The sequence below is a fragment of the Oncorhynchus mykiss genome, chromosome 5 (assembly GCF_057628025.1).
Source record: "Oncorhynchus mykiss isolate SJ-2025 chromosome 5, ASM5762802v1, whole genome shotgun sequence".
In the NCBI taxonomy this organism is placed as follows: domain Eukaryota; kingdom Metazoa; phylum Chordata; class Actinopteri; order Salmoniformes; family Salmonidae; genus Oncorhynchus; species Oncorhynchus mykiss.
Window position 1 is genome coordinate 82,125,964 of NC_143026.1, and position 20,429 is coordinate 82,146,392.

The window sequence follows — 20,429 nt, forward strand, 5'->3', positions numbered from 1 at the left end:
GGCTCAGTAGGCTGTAATGAACTACACTGCTGGGAATGGCTATGATGCTAACCTGCTAACATGGAGCCCTGTGCTGTACCAGGCTCAGTAGGCTGTAATGAACTACACTACTGGAATAGGAGGATAATGCTACCCTGCTAACATGGAGCCTTGTGCTGTACCAGCAATAGATTATTTAGTAATAGCAGTTCTCCAATCCCATTTCAAATACTTTCTTTCTACTTGCTCCTCCTGATATAAGTGATCTCACAACTGTCCTAAACAGTAACATTTATCAGGAGTTGACTATAGTATGAATAGTGTATTTAGCACATATTACTCTATGTCCAATTCCTAACCAAGGTTGTATTGTATGTAACTGTGCTGAGTGTGCTGAGTGCATGTGTCCAACAGGCTGTGATGTGTTGGGCTCATACAGCATAACATAGAGGAGTGGTACTGCTGTTGTGATGATAGCTGGATATACTGGAGCAACCTAGCAGCCATCTGATGTCACACACACCTGTACTCAGAGGGTCTGTGGCCGGGATGGGGAGTGGCTGTGTGTGTGTGTGTGTGTGTGTGTGTGTGTGTGTGTGTGTGTGTGTGTGTGTGTGTGTGTGTGGAGACAGACTAAGCTTTGATGGATGGGGTATTTAATGATGAGGAGGGCTGTAGAGGGCCTCAGAGTGATGTCTCCATCATCCATTATACTCCTACAGCTACAGCAGCATGGGACCCTGGGTAGGCAGTAGGCAGTCTAGTGATGGAGGGCCAGCCCTCTCATAGCTTTACACATTCATAACATTATACTATGTCTGACTTAGACTGAGAGAGAGATAGAGGGGGTGTGGTGGGTGAAATGATGAGAGAGGGAGAGAGAGAGAGAAGGTGTGTGTGTTTGTATTTGAGAAATACACACCCAGACACTGTGGTGAGCAGCTCTTTGCAGTGCCCAGCCTAGTAGTAGCCCAGGTCACATCAACACCATTATCCTAGAAACCCTGGACCCACTCCAATTCACAAACCGCTGCAACAGATCCACAGATGACGCAATCCTCAATCGCACTCCACACTGCCCTTTCCCACCTGGACAAAAGGAACACCTATGTGAGAATGCTGTTCATTGACTACAGCTCAGCGTTCAACACCATAGTGCCCACGAAGCTCATCACTAAGCTAAGGACTCTGGGACCAAACACTTCCCTCTGCAACTGGACCCTGGACTTCCTGACAGGTAGTAAGGGTAGTAAGGGTAGGCAACAACACATCTGCCACGCTGATCCTCAACATGGGAGTCCCCAGGGGTGCGTGCTAATTCCCCTCCTGTACCCCCTGTTCACCCACGACTGCGTGGCCAAACACGACTCCAACACCATCATTAAGTTTGCTGACGACACAACAGTGGTAGGACTGATCATCGACAACGATTAGACAGCCTATAGTGGTATAGTGGTATTTGATTTGATTTTAGGTTGTCTGTGTATTATGTGGTGTGGCCTGGATAGTGCAGGTTGTTGTCACATCTGACCCATGCAGCTGGCTTCCACAGGAGAGGATAGGAAGAGGCAGACTCACAGCTGTAGAGAAGCTCACATCTCAAAGCCTAAGTCATGTTTGCAAAGAGGCTCATATACGCTTTACAGAATAAAATAGTAATAGGAATTAGAATAGTATTAATTTCCTGGGCCTATATCATCACATGATGCTATAGTACAGTAGTATTCATCTCTTGTCTATTCTCCTCTGTCCCCCTCTGCAGGTTGGAGTGGGTGGAGATCATAGAGCCGCGCACGCGGGAACGCATGTATGCCAATCTCCTCACCGGAGAGTGTGTGTGGGACCCCCCTCAAGGGGTACGTATTAAGAGGACAGGGGACAACCAGTGGTGGGAGCTGTTTGACCCCAACACCTCCCGCTTCTACTACTACAATGCTTCCACGCAACGCACCGTCTGGCACCGCCCTCAGGCCTGTGACATCATCCCCCTCGCCAAGCTACAGACGCTGAAGCAGCACACGGATGTTCCCTGCCCGGGAGGGGGAGGGACAGGGGGAGAAAGAGGGGGGAGGACGTCAGCTGATAACAGCCCGGGAAGGAGCAGTGCGGTCAGTAGAGAGGGGAGCACCTCATCTTCACTGGACCAGGAACTGACCGCATCAGAGAAACAGGGAAACAGAGAGGAGGCAGACAGGTAACTACATACACTACACTTCCCCTAACCATGACCCGACCACAATCTTAACTCTAACTCAACCACAGGGAGGAGGCACAGGGGTATCTAAGTCTTATACAGAACCATGACCACAACCACAAATCCTGTAGGTTCTCTGACATTCTATTTGCCCATCCCTCTCTCTCGCTCCATCTCTATCTCCCTCCCTCTCCTCCTCTTTCTCTCCCCCCCCCTATTCTCTCTCTCTCTCTCTCTCTTTCTCTCTCTCTCTCTCTCTCTCTCTCTCTCTCTCTCTCTCTCTCTCTCTCTCTCTCTCTCTCTAACAAGTCTGTCTTTTGCTCACTTTCTGTAATCTGCTTCAGTCTTCTGTGATTGGTGAAATCGCTTGGCCCGGGTCACAGTGTCCTGTAAATGTGTTCTCTGCTCTTGTCTCTGCCAGAGCTGACAAACCAGCTGTCCTCTCTCTCTCTCACACACACACACACACACACACACACACACACACACATTTTCAGTCAGTATGTCCCCTTAAGAGAAGTAGTGTTCAGTGGTTTTGTGTGATTTTCAGAGTTAATTAATAATGTCAGTGATGTTGGGCAGTGTGTGGTCCAGTACTAGTTGTTTTTGTGAGTTCCGGGCTGGGGGGGTCCAATGGGGCAATAGAACGAGCTCTATTTTAGTGGCCTCTGGTACAGTGCATTCGGAAAGTATTCAGCCCCATAGATTTTTTTCCACATTTTGTGACGTTACAGCCTTATTCTAAATTTGATTGAATTGTTTGTTTTCCTCATCAATCTACACACAATAAATACCCCATAATGACAAAGCAAAGCAGGTTTTTAGAAATGTTTGCAAATGTATTACAAATAAAAACATTCAAACCCTTTACTCATTATTTTGTAGAAGCACCTTCGGCAACGATTACAGCCCTGAGTCTTCTTGGGTATGACGCTACAAGCTTGGCACACCTGTATTTGGGGAGTTTCTCCCATTATTTTCTGCAGATCCTCTCAAGCTCTGTCAGGTTGGATGGGGAACATCGCTGCACAGCTATTTTCAGGTCTCTCCAGAGATGTTGGATTGGGTTCAAGTCCAGGCTCTGGCTGGACCACTCAATGACATTCAGAGACTCCTCCCATCTCCACAGAGGAACTCTGGAGCTCTGTAAGAGTGACCATCGTGTTCTTGGTTACCTCCCTGAACAAAGCCCTTCTCCCCAGATTGCTCAGTTTGGCCGAGCAGACAGCTCTAAGAAGAGTCTTGGTGGTTCCAAACTCCTTCCATTTAAGAATGATGGAGGCCACTGTGTTATTGGGGGACCTTCAATGCTGCAGACATTTTTTGGTACCCTTCCCCAGATCTGTGCGTCGACACAATCCTGTCTCTGAGCTTTACAGATAATTCCTTCGACCTAATGGCTTGATTTTTGCTCTGACATGCACTGTCAACTGTGGGACCTTATATAGTGTCATGAGAATTTTCAATCCCAATGATAATATCTATCAATCAATCAATAGCTTTGACCAATCCCCGAGGTTTGTAAGACCATGGGTATAATAATAATTAGGCAAAGACTCAGCTTATGCAAAAGATTAGTACAGTTTATTCACGAGAACATTCTGAAGTCAATTATACAAAGACATCCATTTTATAGCTGCGCACATATTTCCACACAATCAGTAGATATCCTACGCACATACTTCCACACAAACATTAGGTATCCTACGCACATACTTCCACACAAACAGTAGGTGAGTTTTATCCTTCTCCATAGTTCTCACCACTGTGTATCACTACCCAGCCGACAGTTCCATTCCCCCGAGATTAGGGAAACCTTGAGAAGTACTCCCTATGCTATCATAAATTCCTCAGAGGCCTAGCCAGGTCGGTCCAAACACAGTTGAACTGTTCTCGTTTTTTTTCGTCGGACACACATACAAGTTCAAATCCTAAGCTACGCCTTGCTCAGACAGTCTGTGTTTTTCCACTATACAGATACATTGTTTAATCTAATTCCAACTACAACTACATACATCATCAGATTATAATTGTATGATTCTAATCAATTTCATACAATTATAAGGTTTATTTTATTTATTCATTTCACCTTTATTTACCAGGTAGGCAAGTTGAGAACAAGTTCTCATTTACAATTGCGACCTGGCCAAGATAAAGCAAAGCAGTTCGACACATACAACAACACAGAGTTACACATGGAGTAAAACAAACATACAGTCAATAATACAGTAGAAAAATAAGTCTATCTACAATGTGAGCAAATGAGGTGAGATAAGGGAGGTAAAGGCAAAAAAAGGCCATGGTGGCGAAGTAAATACAATATAGCAAGTAAAACACTGGAATGGTAGATTTGCAGTGGAAGAAAGTACAAAGTAAAGATATAAATAATGGGGTGCAAAGGAGCAAAATAAATAAATACAGTAGGAGGAGGGGTAGTTGTTTAGGCTAAATTATAGATGGGCTATGTACAGGTGCAGTAATCTGTGAGCTGCTCTGACAGCTAGTGCTTAAAGCTAGTGAGAGAGATAAGTGTTTCCAGTTTCAGAGATTTTTGTAGTTCGTTCCAGTCATTGGCAGCAGAGAAATGGAAGGAGAGGTGGCCAAAGAAAGAATTGGTTTTAGGGGTGACCAGAGAGATATACCTGATATACCTGCTGGAGCGCGTGCTACAGGTGGGTGCTGCTATGGTAACCAGCGAGCTGAGATAAGAGGGAACTTTACCTAGCAGGGTCTTGTAGATGACCTGGAGCCAGTGGGTTTGGCGACGAGTATGAAGCGAGGGCCAGCCAACAAGAGCATACAGGTCGCAGTGATGGGTAGTATATGGGGCTTTGGTGACAAAATGGATGGCACTGTGATAGACTGCATCCAATTTATTGAGTTGGGTATTGGAGGCTATTTTGTAAATGACATCGCCGAAGTCGAGGATCGGTAGGATGGTCAGTTTTACAAGGGTTTGTTTGGCAGCATGAGTGAAGGATGCTTTGTTGCGAAATAGGAAGCCTATTCAAGATTTAACTTTGGGTTGGAGATGTTTGATATGAGTCTGGAAGGAGAGTTTACAGTCTAACCAGACACCTAAGTATTTGTAGTTGTCCACGTATTCTAAGTTAGAACCGTCCAGAGTAGTTATGTTGGACAGGCGGGCAGGTGCAGGCAGCGATCGGTTGAAGAGCATGCATTTAGTTTTACTTGTATTTAAGAGCAATTGGAGGCCACAGAAGGATAGTTGTATGGCATTGAAGCTTGCCTGGAGGGTTGTTAACACAGTGACCAAAGAAGGGCCAGAAGTATACAGAATGGTGTCGTCTGCGTAGAGGTAGATCAGAGACTCACCAGCAGCAAGAGCGACATCATTGATGATATACAGAGAGTATATTGGATTGAACCCTGTGGCACCTCCATAGAGACTGCCAGAAGCCTGGACAACAGGCCCTCCGATTTGAAACACTGAACTCTATCAGAGAAGTAGTTGATGAACCAGGCGAGGCAATCATTTGAGAAACCAAGGCTATCGAGTCTGCCGATGAGGATGTGGTGATTGACAGAGTCGAAAACCTTGGCCAGGTCGATGAATACGGCTGCACAGTATTGTTTCTTATCGATGGCGGTTAGGCGGTTAAGATATCAGGTTACGAGACCCAATGCATATGGGTCCGGTCATTTTCTGAAATGTCCGTTAAATAAAGATGCTGCCTTAACCAACAATGCAGTTTTAAGAAAAATACCTAAAGAAAAATAAGAAATAAAAGTAACAAATAATTAAAGAGCAGCAGTAAAATAACAGTAGCGAGGCTATATACAGGGGGAACCGGTACAAAGTCTGGAGGTTTTTAGTGGAGGTTTTTCTGCAGTGCTGTGGAGTTCAGTCTTCCTGAAGGTCCAGCATATTGATGAACAGATCCATAATGCATTGTATACACTAAGCGTGTGTGTGTGTGTGTGTGTGTGTGTGTGTGTGTGTGTGTGTGTGTGTGTGTGTGTGTGTGTGTGTGTGTGTGTGTGTGTGTGTGTGTGTGTGTGTGTGTGTGTGTGTGTGCGTGCGTGCGTGTGTGTGTCAGATCCATAATGTATGTGGAGAAAGCCAGATCTCACAGCCATCTGGAGTTGATCTTCAGAAGCAGAGAAGCGACAGACTGCAGCTGTCAGCCCAACCTGCCTGCTCTCACCTGAACACATACACATCACCCACTCTCTTCTCCGTCTCCTGCTGGGTTTGTGCTCATACAGTACGTGTGTCTGATGTCCATCAAATGATGCAGGTGCTCCAAATTCCCCTTTGATTTGACGTAATTTTAAGAGTTGGTTGATGACAGGTTGGTTGATCATATTGATTGAGTTAATTAAATCGTTGCAGTGGCTAAAGCCACGCCCAGTCAATACACCTGGTGTTCAACCTTCCTAATTTCTCCCATGTCACCCCACTCCTCCGCACACTCCACTGGCTTCCAGTCGAAGCTCGCATCATCTTCAAGTCCCTGGTGCTTGCCTACAGAGCAGCAAGGGGAACTTCCCATCCTTACCTTCAGGCTATGTTCAAACCCTACATCCCAACCTGAACACTCCATTCCTCCACCTCTGGTCTCTTGGCCCTCCCCTACAGGAAGGCAGCTCCCGCTCAGCCCAGTCAAAGCTCCTGGCTCCCCAATGGTGAAACAAGCTCTCCCCTAAAATCAGGACTGCGGAGTACCTGCCCATCTTTCGAAAACATCTGAAACCCTACCTCTTTGACGAGTACCTTAAATAACTCTCATGGTACCCCCATTGATTGGATTTATATAGCACTTTTAGAACTCAAAGCGCTTTACACAGTAAGGGGGAAACTCACCTCATCCACCACCAATGTGTGGCACCTACATGGATAATGCACTGCAACCATTTTTGTGCCAGAATGCTCACAACAGATCATTTAGAGAGGTGAGGAGTGATATATGCCAATTAGGAATGAGGGGGATGATGGAACGGGGCCAGGTTGAGAATTTAGCCATGACACCGGGATTAACACCCCTACTTTTTATAATAAAGTGCCATGGGATTTTTTATGACCACAGAGAGTCATGCCATCCGTTTAACGTCCCATCCGAAACTCTACGCAAAGCAATGTCCCCTTCACTGCTCTGGGATCACCTTGGACCAGAGTGCCCCCTACTGGCCCTCCAACACCACTTCCAGCAGCATCTGGTCTCCCATCCAGGGACCGAACAGGCCAAACCCTGCTTATCTTCAGAGGCAAGTCAGCAGTGGGATGCAGGGTGTAAATTGATTTGAAGGTCAAATGTATAGGAATAATTTATGGATAGGGAAAGGAGGAACAATGTTCACTTTATACTGATTTTCTAGGGAGACAGGGAAAGAGAGAGAGATTTAAAGAGCTGGATGGAAGGAGAGAAGACAGGCAAGGGAGTGACAGAGAGGCCAGGAGGGAGAACAAGAGATGATAGAGGAGATGTGGAGAGAGGGAGCGAGGGGGGAAAAATGAGTAGAGGTGGTTTTGTATCTAATGGCTCCCTAGCACAGTGTGGTCTAACCCAACATGCACAACCCTGTAATCCTTAATCCTACCCCCTCAATACACACACACACACACACACACACACACACACAGAGCATGGAACTATTGAAGCCGAGGGTGGCTAGTGCTGCAATCGATTTCACACCTTTTTCTCTCTCTCTTTCTCTGCCTTTCAATTTCAATTCAATTCAAGGGGCTTTATTGGCATGGGAAACATGTGTTAACATTGCCAAAGCAAGTGAGGTAGATAATATACAAAAGTGAAATAAACAATAAAAATTAACAGTAAACATTACACATACAGAAGTTTCAAAACAATAAAGATATTACAAATGTCATATTACGTATATATACAGTGTTGTAACGTACACATGGTTAAGGGTACATAAGGGAAAATAAATAAGCATAAATATGGGTTGTATTTACAATGGTGTTTGTTCTTCATTGGTTGGCCTTTTCTTGTGGCAACAGGTCACAAATCTTGCTGCTGTGATGGCACACTGTGGAATTTCACCCAGTAGATATGGGAGTTTATCAAAATTGGGTTTGTTTTCGAATTCTTTGTGGATCTTTGTAATCTGAGGGAAATATGTCTCTACTATGGTCATACATTGGACAGGAGGTTAGGAAGTGCAGCTCAGTTTCCACCTAATTTTGTGGGCAGTGTGCACATAGCCTGTCTTCTCTTGAGAGCCATGTCTGTACATAGTCAAAGCTTTCCTTAAGTTTGGGTCAGTCACAGTGGTCAGGTATTCTGCCACTGTGTACTCTCTGTTTAGGGCCAAATAGCATTCTAGTTTGCTCTGTTTTTTTGTTAATTCTTTCCAATGTGTCAAGTAATTATCTTTTTGTTTTCTCATGATTTGGTTGGGTCTAATTGTGCTGTTGTCCTGGGGCTCTGTGGGGTGTGTTTGTGAACAGAGCCCCAGGACCAGCTTGCTTAGGGGACTCTTCTCCAGGTTAATCTCTGTATTTGATGGCTTTGTTATGGAAGGTTTGGGAATCGCTTCCTTTTAGGTGGTTATAGAATTTAATGGCTCTTTTCTGGATTTTGATCATTAGTAGGTATCGGCCTAATTCTGCTCTGCATGTATTATTTGGTGTTCTACGTTGTACACAAAGGATATTTTTGCAGAATTCTGCATGCAGAGTCTCAATTTGGTGTTTGTCCCATTTTGTGAAATATTGGTTGGTGAGCGGACCCCAGACCTCACAACCATAAAGGGCAATGGGCTCTATGACCTAATTGGTATGTTGAATTTTATGTTCCTTTTGATGGCATAGAATGCCCTTTTGCCTTGTCTCTCAGACCGTTCACAGCTTTGTGGAAGTTACCTGTGGCGCTGATGTTTAGGCCAAGGTATGTACCGTTTTTTGTGTGCTCTAGGGCAACGGTGTCTAGATGGAATTTGTATTTGTGGTCCTGGCGACTGGACCTTTTTTGGAACACCATTATTTTGGTCTAACTGAGATTTACTGTCAGGGCCCAGGTCTGGTAGAATCTGTGCAGAATATCTAGGTGCTGCTGTAGGCCCTCCTTGGTTGGTGTCAGAAGCACCAGATCATCAGCAAACAGTAGACATTTGACTTCGGATTCTAGTAGGGTGAGGCCGGGTGCTGCAGACTTTTCTAGTGCCCGGGTGGGGCTTAAGCTGCATCCCTGTCTCACCCCACGACCCTGTGAAAAGAAATGTGTGTTTTTTGCCAATTTTAACCGCACACTTGTTGTTTGTGTACATTAATTTTATAATGTCGTATGTTTTACCCCCAACACCACTTTCCATCAATTTGTATAGCAGACCCTCATGCCAAATTGAGTTGAAGGCTTTTTTGAAATCAACAAAGCATGAGAAGACTTTGCCTTTGTTTTGGTTTGTTTGGTTGTCAATTAGGGTGTGCAGGGTGAATACATGGTCTGTTGTACGGTAATTTTGTTAAAAGCCCATTTGACATTTGACATTGTTTTCATTGAGGAAATGTACGCGTCTGCTGTTATTGAGAATGCAGAGGATTTTCCCAAGGTTGCTGTTGATGCATATCCCACAGTGTTATTGGGGTCAAATTTGTTTCCACTTTTGTGGATTGGGGTGATCAGTCCTTGGTTCCACCTCACTCCATCTCTATCTCTCTCTCCTAAAACTCATCATTTATATTTCTCTCACAGTTTCTCTCTGTTGTTGGGTGTTCACTGAAAAACACTCAGTTTTGTGATACACAGTTAATATATTGCATTAAAACAATCCATAAGAATACAACAATATTTTATGAGAATACCATGCTTAGGTTTAGGTGTAGCTTTCCTGCCAGGGTTCAGTTGTACCTGTCTCCTGAGCAGCAGATCAGGACATTGCTGTCCTGTCTGCTGTGTGACTGACAGCAGCACCAGGTCAACTGTGTAGAACAATGGCTTCACACCCTGGTCCCAGATCTCGTTGTGCTGACTTGCCAACTCCTATGGTCATTGTTACGCCACAGGAGTTGAAAAGAGAGCACAAGCAGATCGGGGACTAGGCTAGGGGTTTCACTCCTGTCTCTGACTGTTCTGTTCTGTTCCAACCACTAACTCATCTATGGGAAAGTTGAAATGCTATGCTGTGTCTGTGTTCAACTGTGTTCAACTGAACAGAATCACACCTGACAGCTCCTCTGTGCCAAATACAATAATTAACTCTCTCTCTCACTCTTCCTCTCTCTGCCTCCCCCCTTAGAACCTCTCCGTTCAGATGGAACACAGGTACCAAGGAGAGGATGCTGATCAAGGTGACAGACAGAGAACCCAGCTTCCTCTCTCACCAGGGGAACGGTTACTCCCCCTGCGACCCCCCTACCCTCGCCCCCGCACCTGGCACCGGCACCGCCTCCCGTACCCGCCGTTCCTCTGGAGGCTCCGCCACCCCTGACACCGGCCCTGACGGCTCTCCAATCCTCTACGTCGACCGCCGCCAGTCGCCCTTCCTGAAACGTGCAGAGCTAGGGGGCGGAGGTACCGGGACACACCGTCGCCCCTCGGCCGACTCACAGCCCCCCTCCCCCCGCTACGCCTACGAACCACCCCTCTACGAGGAGCCCCCCTCGGAGGTACGACACTCCAACATAGTTACAGAAACACGTTCATTAAACATGTAAAAACACACCTCTTTCAGCTAGTCTATGGTATGCTCTGTGATTGACTTGCCTCTTTGTGTCTTTCCCAGTGTCCCTGTGTGATCGGTCTTGTTATGATTGATTTTAATTGCACTAGGATTTGATTGTCGCCTGTCTTTTCTGTGTGCACTTTTTGAGAAACGTATTGTTTTTTATGATTCTAGTACCAGCCCCCGCCCATCTACGAGGAACCGCCCACAGATGTGATGCACCACCTGGGCTCTGACTCCTCCTTGCTGTATGGCACAGGGAAGTCCCCGGCCCGGGGAAAGCCCTCCTCGGCGACGCCCCTCTATCACTCTCCCAAACAGAGCCACTCCCCCTACGGCCAGCTGGTGCTGACCAGACAGAAGTGTCCAGAGAAGACCCAGAGTCTGGAGTACAGCCCTGCTGGGAAGGAGTATGTCAAACAGCTGGTCTACGTGGAACAGGTAGGTAGTCTAGAGGTTAGAGAGATAGGCCAGCCACCGGAGGGTTGCCGGCTCGAATCCCATGTCTGACAGTAGGACGGTAACTGGAAGGTTGCTGGCACCAGTTTGACATTCGTGTACATTATTCAATAAAGTAATCTTCTTCCTCCTCCCCCTCCTCCAACAGTCCTCCTCCAGCCCACGTTCTAAGACAGCCGACCGGCTCCTTCACTACGGGACCTCCACGGCCACCCCATCCTCCATGGGGGGGTATGGGGGCTCCTACGGGGGATCCTACACCCTCCAACACAGCCAGAGTCTGATACGGGACCCCCGGCTGCTGCTGGACTACAGGAGCGAGGAGGGGGGCGAGGGCGGAGGCCAGAGGTTGCTCTACGAGGACTCTATGTCCTGGAGCTCCAGTCAGCACCACTCCCTCTCCCTCTCTGGGTCTACAGGTGGAGGGGGCTTCTCGCCCGGGGGGAACCGCAAACGCAAGACCCGGAAACCCTCCCTGCCCCAGGAGCTGGGAAGGTGTGGAGGGGGTGGTGGTGTTGGGGCGGACTGGGAAGAGGGGCCGATGTCAGGGACCCTGTCAGAGGCAGTGTTGAACCAGGCCAGGCTGGCATGGGAGGCCCAGCAAGTGATGAAACAGAGGAGCAGTTGGGAATCAGCCCCGGGGGAAGGGGGCTCGGCCAGGGGCTCTAACCAGGGAGGAGGGTCTAAAGACGGGTACGAGAGTGATGGGGCGGTGCCCCTGCCCCTGCCAGGCCCAGTGGTGAGGGCATTTAGCGAGGATGAGGCGTTGGCACAGAGCGACGGGCACCACGGGCATTACCACTGGAAACGCAGCACCTTCGACAGACTGGGCTTCCCTCAGGCACTGCTGGAGAAGAGCCTGTCTGTACAGACCAACCTGGCCTCGCCTGAACCCTTCCTACACCCCTCACAGGTATCCACACATACACACACACGCACACACACGCACGCACGCACGCACGCACGCACACACACACACACACACACACACACACACACACACACACACACACACACACAGACACACACACACACACACAATCTGTCAGTGCAGTGCATACTCTAGCTCTTATATTCTATGTCTCTGTGTGTGTGTGTGTGTGTGTGTGTGTGTGTGTGTGTGTGTGTGTGTGTGTGTGTGTGTGTGTGTGTGTGTGTGTGTGCACATGTGACTGTGTGACTTCGAACTCTAGCTCATCTTCTCTGTCACAGAGCCACGCCCTAGCTGCCACAGGTCCATTAATGTTTTATCATGTGCAGAATCAGATCATTATTTTAATGGGGTGAGATTGGTTTATGTAATACCAGTTGTTGGAACCAAAATTATTTTCCAATCGTTTCGTTCTAAACAGAATAATTATTTTTTTCGTTCCGTTCCACTGTTCTGACCAGTAAAATAAAGTTCTGAACTGGTTTGAACCAAAAAAAGTCCAGGTTTATATTGTTCCTTCTGTTCCTTTTTAAACCTTAGACTTTTTTTTATTTTTACATTTAGCTTGACATTAGTTTACTTCACCAAGTATACAGTGTAGATTGAGCAGCTTGCTAGGGAGTGGGCAAGCTAAAGCTCAGTGAGTTGTTTGAGTGATGGAAAGACAAGTGTACAACTGACATTTTGTGGGTGGGAAGCGAGAGAGGGTGGAGGAAGCTTGGCTTGAAGTGCTGGGCATCTTGTGTTGACATGCATTATCTGAATTAGGCCCACAGAATCATGCCTCCAGAGTGGCTTCTATGAAGGAACTTTGAATGTCTTTGAACGTCAGAGATTTAATATTGGACCAAAGCTTGCTATCTAGCTAACAAGCTTGAGTGTGCAGAGTGGTACCAGAATTTAAAACACGTCTTACCTTTTTGTAGTTAATAAATCCAGTGTAAAATGTGACAACTGTAGTACACCTAACTTTTTAACTAATTTAAAAACATAATCCATTCTTCTCTAATTAATAATTGCTCTCCCTATCTTCTGAATCATGCTTTTAATGTCAGTAGGCTACAGCTATGCTTTGGAGGTGGAGGGGCTGCTAGACTACACGCACACACACTGGCAAACATTTTCAGCTGGTAGACAGCAGGCAGGCAGACAGAAGGCAGTCAGGCAGAAACTGGATGAAGTTTCTGATTGAAAGACGGAGGGCTTTGCATAGGCGCTTTGTTGTGTTTTTTGTGGGACCAGAGCGTAAAATAACATTATTAACCGGTTCCCATTCTTTTCAAATAACGGTTCTGTTCTGGAACAGTATAGATCACTTTCGTTCCCGGTTCTGATTCTGTTCCTTGAATATATATATATATATTTTTACAGTTTTCTGTTCTGTTCCCTGAACCGGTTCCATCCCCTGTGTAATATCCATACTGCTGCTATTGCACTTACCTACTGCCACTTAGACAGGGACTTACCTGGACTCTCTGTACCAGATAGGCTACACACACGTTATGTTCTTCTATCCTCGTGGGAACCCAAAACATTTTTCCATTCAAAATCCTATTTTTCCTAACCCCTAACCCTGAACCTAATCCTTACCATACCTTAACCCTAACCCAAATCCTAAACCTAACTCCTAACCCTAATTGTAACCCTAAACCTAACCCCTAAGTTTAAAAATGTTTGTCACCACGTATTTCCTTGTTTTAATATCCTCGTGGGGACTTTTGTTGATTTTAGGTCCCCACAAGGATAGAAAAACCAACACACATAACACACTGCCATGTACCATCACTTAGAATGTAGGCACAGATCACCGGACTACAGGAATGATCTAGACTCACTGTACCAGACAGGCCTACACTCACTTAGACACAAGCATACACACACACACACACACACACACACACACACACACATACATACATCCCAGTACATGCACAGAAAGGCATTGACACACCAGGCCATATACAAAGACACACAGAGACACGTCACATGCTCCCACACCTCTCTGTGTGTGCTGCTGAATGTGTGAGACAGAGAGACAGCAGGTCTTCTTTAAGGTGTGAAGAGAGATGAGAGCCATGCCAGAGAAGGATGGGAGCCTGTGGGGGGAACTACAAGCCAGATTTATTCTGCTCCATATGTGCAACCCTGCCTACAGTACCTCTTTTTCCCATCACTCCATCCCTCCAATTATCCATCCTTTCTCTAACTCGCTCCATCTCTCTCTCTCTCTCTCTCTCTCTCTCTCTCTCTCATTATATCTACCATCACATTGTAAGACACACACAAACACACCCACACACACTTAACTTAGCCCTCACATAAGAGAAATCTGCCCCCATATCAACCATCAGAGAGAAAGAGGGTGGGGAGGGGTAGGCAGTTAGGGAGAGGGGGAGATGTGGGGGTTAGTGGAAAATAGCAGGCCTGAAAGTGCTTACCAAGGAATACAGTGCTACTCAAACTCAGAGCAGAAAGAAAGAAAGAAAAAATGAGACGTTAAAGGGAAAAAAAGATGTCAGGCTGTCCTCTACTCTCTTTCCTCACAGCATTCCCTTTTAACATCATGTGTTTGTCTACTGCTACTGTTTCTCTCTCTTTCTCTCTTTATCTCTGTCTCTCTCGCTCTCTCATTCTCAACCTCTCTCTTTCTCTCTCCCTCTCAACCTTACTCTCGCTTTCTCTCTCTCTCCCTCCCTCTCTCTCTGTCTCTCCTTCTCTTCCTCTCTCCCTCAGTCGGAGGATCTTGGAGCGTGTGCTCAGTTCGAGGCGAGTCGGAATGCTCGGAACATGATGCCCAGCGCCAGCTGTGGAGTGTTCCCAGAATTCACCTTGAGGAAGCCATCCTCCGAGACCGACATTGAGAACTGGGCCTCCAAACACTTTAACAAACACACACAGGTACACCCACCCACACACACTTAACTTTACACTTTAACACTCACTGATACATTACAGACACACACAACGCTTTACAATTTAAAATACACAGGAACAGTCACACTCTCACTGTCTCACACAAACACATCTATATAATATCTAGTATAAGTAAAGCTAAATATTGACCTATCATTCCTTCCTCCTCCTCCTTCCTCTCCCCCTCCTCCTCTTCCTCCCTCTCAGGGTCTGTTCCGGCGCAAGGTGTCCATAGCCAACATGCTGGCGTGGAGCAGTGAGCCAATCAAAAAGCCCATGATCGTGACGTCAGACCGTGCGGTGAAGAGAGAGGCGGTGGAGATCTTTAAACTCATCCAGACCTACATGGGAGACCGCCGGGCCAAGACTGACCCGCTCACTGTCGCCCTGGAGGTCTGCAGACTCTCTGATATCCTTATGTCATATCCCAAATGGCACCCTATTCTCTATATAGTGCACTACTTTTGACCCTTATGGACCCTGGTCATAAGTAATGCACTAAAAGGGGAAAGGGTGCCATTTTGGACTGAGCCATTGTCTCCCTTTCTGCAGCCATGTGTCATTTTATGTGCTTTAAGCTTCAATTTATCTTCAGTTTCTGATTTTGTGCATCAAGGAAATAAACATGACTTAATGATTCCACCCCCCCTCATTTCCTCTCTGTCTTTCTCTCTCTCTTTCGCGCCAAGACTGGCCCCCTGAACATCGCCCTAGAGGTCTGCACAGGCCCTTTTATTATCCCTCTCTCTGTTCTCTGCTTCTACTTGTTCATGTCTCTCTTTGAATTTACTTTCATTGTGTTGCTTCTCACTTCTCTACTTTTTTACTCTGTTATTTTATGCATTTATGTCTTTTAAGCTTCAATTTTCCTTCAGTTTATTAATTCTGCACATCATGGAAACATATGTGACTTTTAATAATTCCCTTCTCTCCCTTCTCTGTCCTTTCTCTCTTTCTTCTACCCCTCCCTCTCTTTTCTTCCCAGGTGGCAGTGCGTGGTTGGAGCAGCCAGGGTCTTCGTGATGAACTCTACATTCAGCTGTGTCGTCAGACTACAGGTACACACACAGACACACACACACGCTCACACACACTCACACACGGCCAGCTTTACACCTGAACACACACAGCTACGTGCACACACACTGTGTAACACTAACAGTGTGTAAACTACTGGACTCCTAATTAACAAACCTATTAATTCATTAGACACAGGCTTGATGCACAGTCAACCTGAAGTCAAATGAACACTAACCTCATCCACTACTTCTCACAGAGAACTTCCGCTACGATAGTCTGGAGAGGGGCTGGGAGCTCATGGCTGTGTGTCTGGCCTTCTTCCCGCCTACACCTCGCTTCCACTCCTACCTGGAGGGATACATCTACAGACACATGGACCCCCTTAACGATACTAAAGGTTGGATGAGAGATATTGTGTGATGTGTGTGGTTACGTGCATGTGTGTGTGGTGGCTAGCTGGCTGTGGCGATGCATTTTAATGGCGTACACAGACGTTGAGACTGGTGTTTTGTGGGTACTATTTAATGAAGCTGCCAGTTGAGGGCTTGTGAGGTGTCTATTTCTCAAACTACTTGTCCTGTTGCTCAGTTGTGCACCGGGGCCTCCCACTCCTCTTTATATTCTGGTTAGAGACAGTTTGCTCTGTTCTGTGAAGAGAGAAGTACACAGCGTTGTACGAGATCTTCAGTTTCTTGGCAATTTCTCACATGGAATAGCCATCATTTTTAAGAACGAGAATAGACTGATGAGTTTCAGAAGAAAGCTCTTTGTTTCTGGCTATTTTGAGTGTAATCAAACCCACAAATGCTGATGCTGCAGGTACTGAATTAGTCTAACGAAAGACAGATTTATAGCTTCTTTAATCAGAACAACAGTTTTCAGCTGTGCTAACATAATTGCGAAAGGGTTTTCTAATGATTAATTAGCCTTTCAAAATGATAAACTTGGATTAGCTAACACAACGTGCCATTGGAACACAGGACTGATGGTTGCTGATAATGGGCCTCTGTACGCCTATGTAGATATTCCATAAAAAATCTACTGTTTCCAGCTACAATAGTAATTTACAACATTAACAATGTCTACGCTGTATTTCTGATCAACTTGATGTTATTTTAATGGACGACGCGATGCAGAGTGCCTGGACACAGTCCTTAGCCATGGTATGTTGGCCATATATCACAAACTCCCAGGTTGCCTTATTGCTATTATAACTGGTTACCAATGTAATTAGAGCAGTAAAAATAAATGTTTTGTCACACCCATGGTATACGGTCTAATATACCACTGCTTTCAGCTAATCAACATTCAGGGCTCGAACCACCCAGTTTATAATATAGTTTTTATTATAGTAATATTAGTGTTTATACTATAGTAAACTTTACTACAGTGTACTACAGGGATGTCCACAAAAACACTACAGTGAATACTACAGTATACTTCTGCAAAAAGTATACTATAAATATAGTAATACTACAGTATTTAGAGCATAGTATGCTATAGTATTTTTTCATATGGGTGTCTACTAATTCATTTTACTAGATCATTTTGTTGTCTGATTGAAAGGAGGTTCTCCCTGCACCTCTCCTCTCTGACCCATATTACATCTGTCTGCACTGCAGTCTCTCTAATGGGAGAGTCCTGGGCATCAGTTCAGTCTTTTTACATTACTGTAGGGTAATCCTGCTGTTGTGTGTATGTAACTATGTAGACAACAGGAACTTGATGGTTGAACATTGTGTCAGTGTATGTGTGTTTGTGTGCGTGTGTTCTTGTAGGGTCAGGAGGACAGTGGCCTGGAGCAGTATGGTGTGTTTCCAGAATTAGACCAGTGTTACCCTCCAGTAATGAACTGTATTGTGTGTGTGTGTGTGTGTGTGTGTGTATTTATTATCTCTGTTTCCTTCCTGTACCAGTGTTTTGAGTCCACTTCTCTTCGGTAATTACAACACGTTGCTGTATGATCTAACAACTAACCTCTGTGTGTGTGTGTTATTTCTTCCAGGAGTGGCGATCAGCGGCTATGCCAAATACTGTTACCGTAAACTGCAGAAGGCTGCTCTGACCGGAGCGAAGAAGGTCTGTGCTTGGTTATTCCCTGTTTTTTTTCTCTTCCTTCTAATCTTCCTCTCCTGGGATGTCTGTCTGTTGTCTCTGTACCTGGCGGGGCTGTGTCTGGGGGGCAAGTCTGCTCATCTTCCTCCCCTGTTAGCCGTAGCGCAGTTAGTGCAGGGTTAGTTAGCTAGCTGTTAATTGGCTGACAGCACAGTAACCAAGGGGAGTAACGAGGTCTATGTAGCTAACTACTAGCCATCCCTAAGGCAACAACACACGCCACTTAATTAACACCCCTCCTCATGCACGCCACACACACACAGACAAACACACACACGCACGGATACGCACACACACAAACAGAGACACACTGTACACACCCTGATAACACGGCGTACCCCACCGCCATCTGATTAAGAATTCCATATCAGAATGCTCCCCGGGATGGGAATAGGAGGGGAATATGGGGCACAATGACATGCTACTTACACACAACACACACACACTACATACACACACATTCAACGGTATGTCACCATTGACTTGTATTGCTTTCGGCTCTTATTTTCTGAATATTAATAAGTAGATCAATCAAATGTATTTATGAAGCCCTTTTTACATCAGCAGATGTCACAAAGTGCTGTACAGAAACCCAGCCTAAAACCCCAAAAAACAAGCAATGCAGATGTAGAAGCACGGTAGCTAGGAAAAACTCCCTAGAAAGGCAGGAACCTAGGAAGAAACCTAGAGAGGAACCAAGCTCTGAGGGGTGGCCAGTCCTCTTCCGGCTGTGCCGGGTGGAGATTATAAGAGTACATAGACATTAAGGCCAGATTGTTCTTCAAGATGTTCAAACGTTCATAGATGACCAGCAGGGTCAGATAATAATAGGTGAATGAGAGGATAAGCTAAACTCCAATTAGTCTCATCATTTATCCTTTGATTTAGTATTTTACTGTTTGTGTGACAAAGGACTTCCTGTTTTTCCATTTCATTAGCCTCTCTCATTTGAATCATCTCCCTCTAGCTGTGCGTGTGCGTGTGCGTGTGTGTGTGTGTGTGTGTATTTGTCTTAATTTAGTTATTGTTTCAGCAAGCGGTGTACAAAATGTAGTGTATTATTAATGTAAATGTCTGGAGCAGGACTCCTGCTGAGACTGCTGGGACAACACGGCACACACACGTATCCGCCCACACGCTTGCACACACACAAACGCACAAGCACACACAAAACACACACATGCTCACATGCTTCTTAACTAGTCCACCAATTACAGGGGCCCTTTAGGCAAATGTATCTTCTGAGTGTTTTTATACCAGATCACAACTCTACAGTCTGCCTCTGTTTACCAGGCTCCCAGACGGAGGTGTGTGTGTGTGTGTGTGTGTGTGTGTGTGTGTGTGTGTGTGTGTGTGTGTGTGTGTGTGTGTGTGTGTGTGTGTGTGTGTGTGTGTGTGTGTGTGTGTGCGCGAGAGAGAAGGGGGTAAGGCTGGTAGGGTGTGGAGGTAAGGTTGGGTGTCATGGAAACCATCTCCTGGGGGACGTTCCATTCCGTTGTTCATCTATCCTCGCCCTGACCTAAAAAAACATTATCTGACTAACTGACTCAATAAACCAGTTCCAATCGAAACAAGCCCAGTTAGCTGTCGGTTTTAGACCAGTACCAATCATTATCAGGCCCCTCCACTGGTTTAAATGGGTTGTAATATAATGGCGTCTCTCTACTGCCCACTGGGCACAGACTTCAGTTCATCGTCTAGTTTTGATATACATTTAGTTGAGTTGTCAACTAACATGAATTCAACGTGAAATCAACAAAAAATGTCACCACGTCATTGGATTTCAGTTGAGGGAAAAAATAACACTTTTTTCAAATCCAATTTGTTTTCCACGTTGATTCAACGACATCACATTACATTTTTTGGTTGAAATGACATGGAAACAACGTTGATTCAATGACATCACATTACATTTTTTGGTTGAAATGACATGGAAACAACGTTGATTCAACGACATCACATTACATTTTTTGGTTGAAATGACATGGAAACAACGTTGATTCAACGACATCACATTACATTTTTTGGTTGAAATGACATGGAAACAACATTGATTCAACCAGTCTTTGCCCAGTGGGTGGTGACCAGTGCTGATCTCTACTCTGACCTTCTGACCTTTTGAATGCCCTAGAAACCTCTCTTTGAGGTTTGTCGAACGCTGAAATCTGAACT

General features: G+C 45.7%; 1 protein-coding gene across 1 annotated transcript in view; it reads left to right on the top strand.

Annotated features, from left to right (window-relative positions):
• The window catches only part of LOC110523013 (rho GTPase-activating protein 39-like), a 187,976-nt gene that overhangs the window by 142,137 nt on the left and 25,410 nt on the right, over positions 1-20,429 (top strand). Inside the window, exons 2-10 of the mRNA XM_036978529.2 lie at positions 1,742-2,173; positions 10,394-10,763; positions 10,994-11,260; positions 11,427-12,191; positions 14,943-15,107; positions 15,330-15,515; positions 16,108-16,180; positions 16,399-16,539; positions 18,148-18,221. Of these exons, the coding sequence (XP_036834424.2) occupies positions 1,742-2,173; positions 10,394-10,763; positions 10,994-11,260; positions 11,427-12,191; positions 14,943-15,107; positions 15,330-15,515; positions 16,108-16,180; positions 16,399-16,539; positions 18,148-18,221 (2,473 nt within the window). The remainder of the gene's footprint in view (positions 1-1,741; positions 2,174-10,393; positions 10,764-10,993; positions 11,261-11,426; positions 12,192-14,942; positions 15,108-15,329; positions 15,516-16,107; positions 16,181-16,398; positions 16,540-18,147; positions 18,222-20,429) is intronic.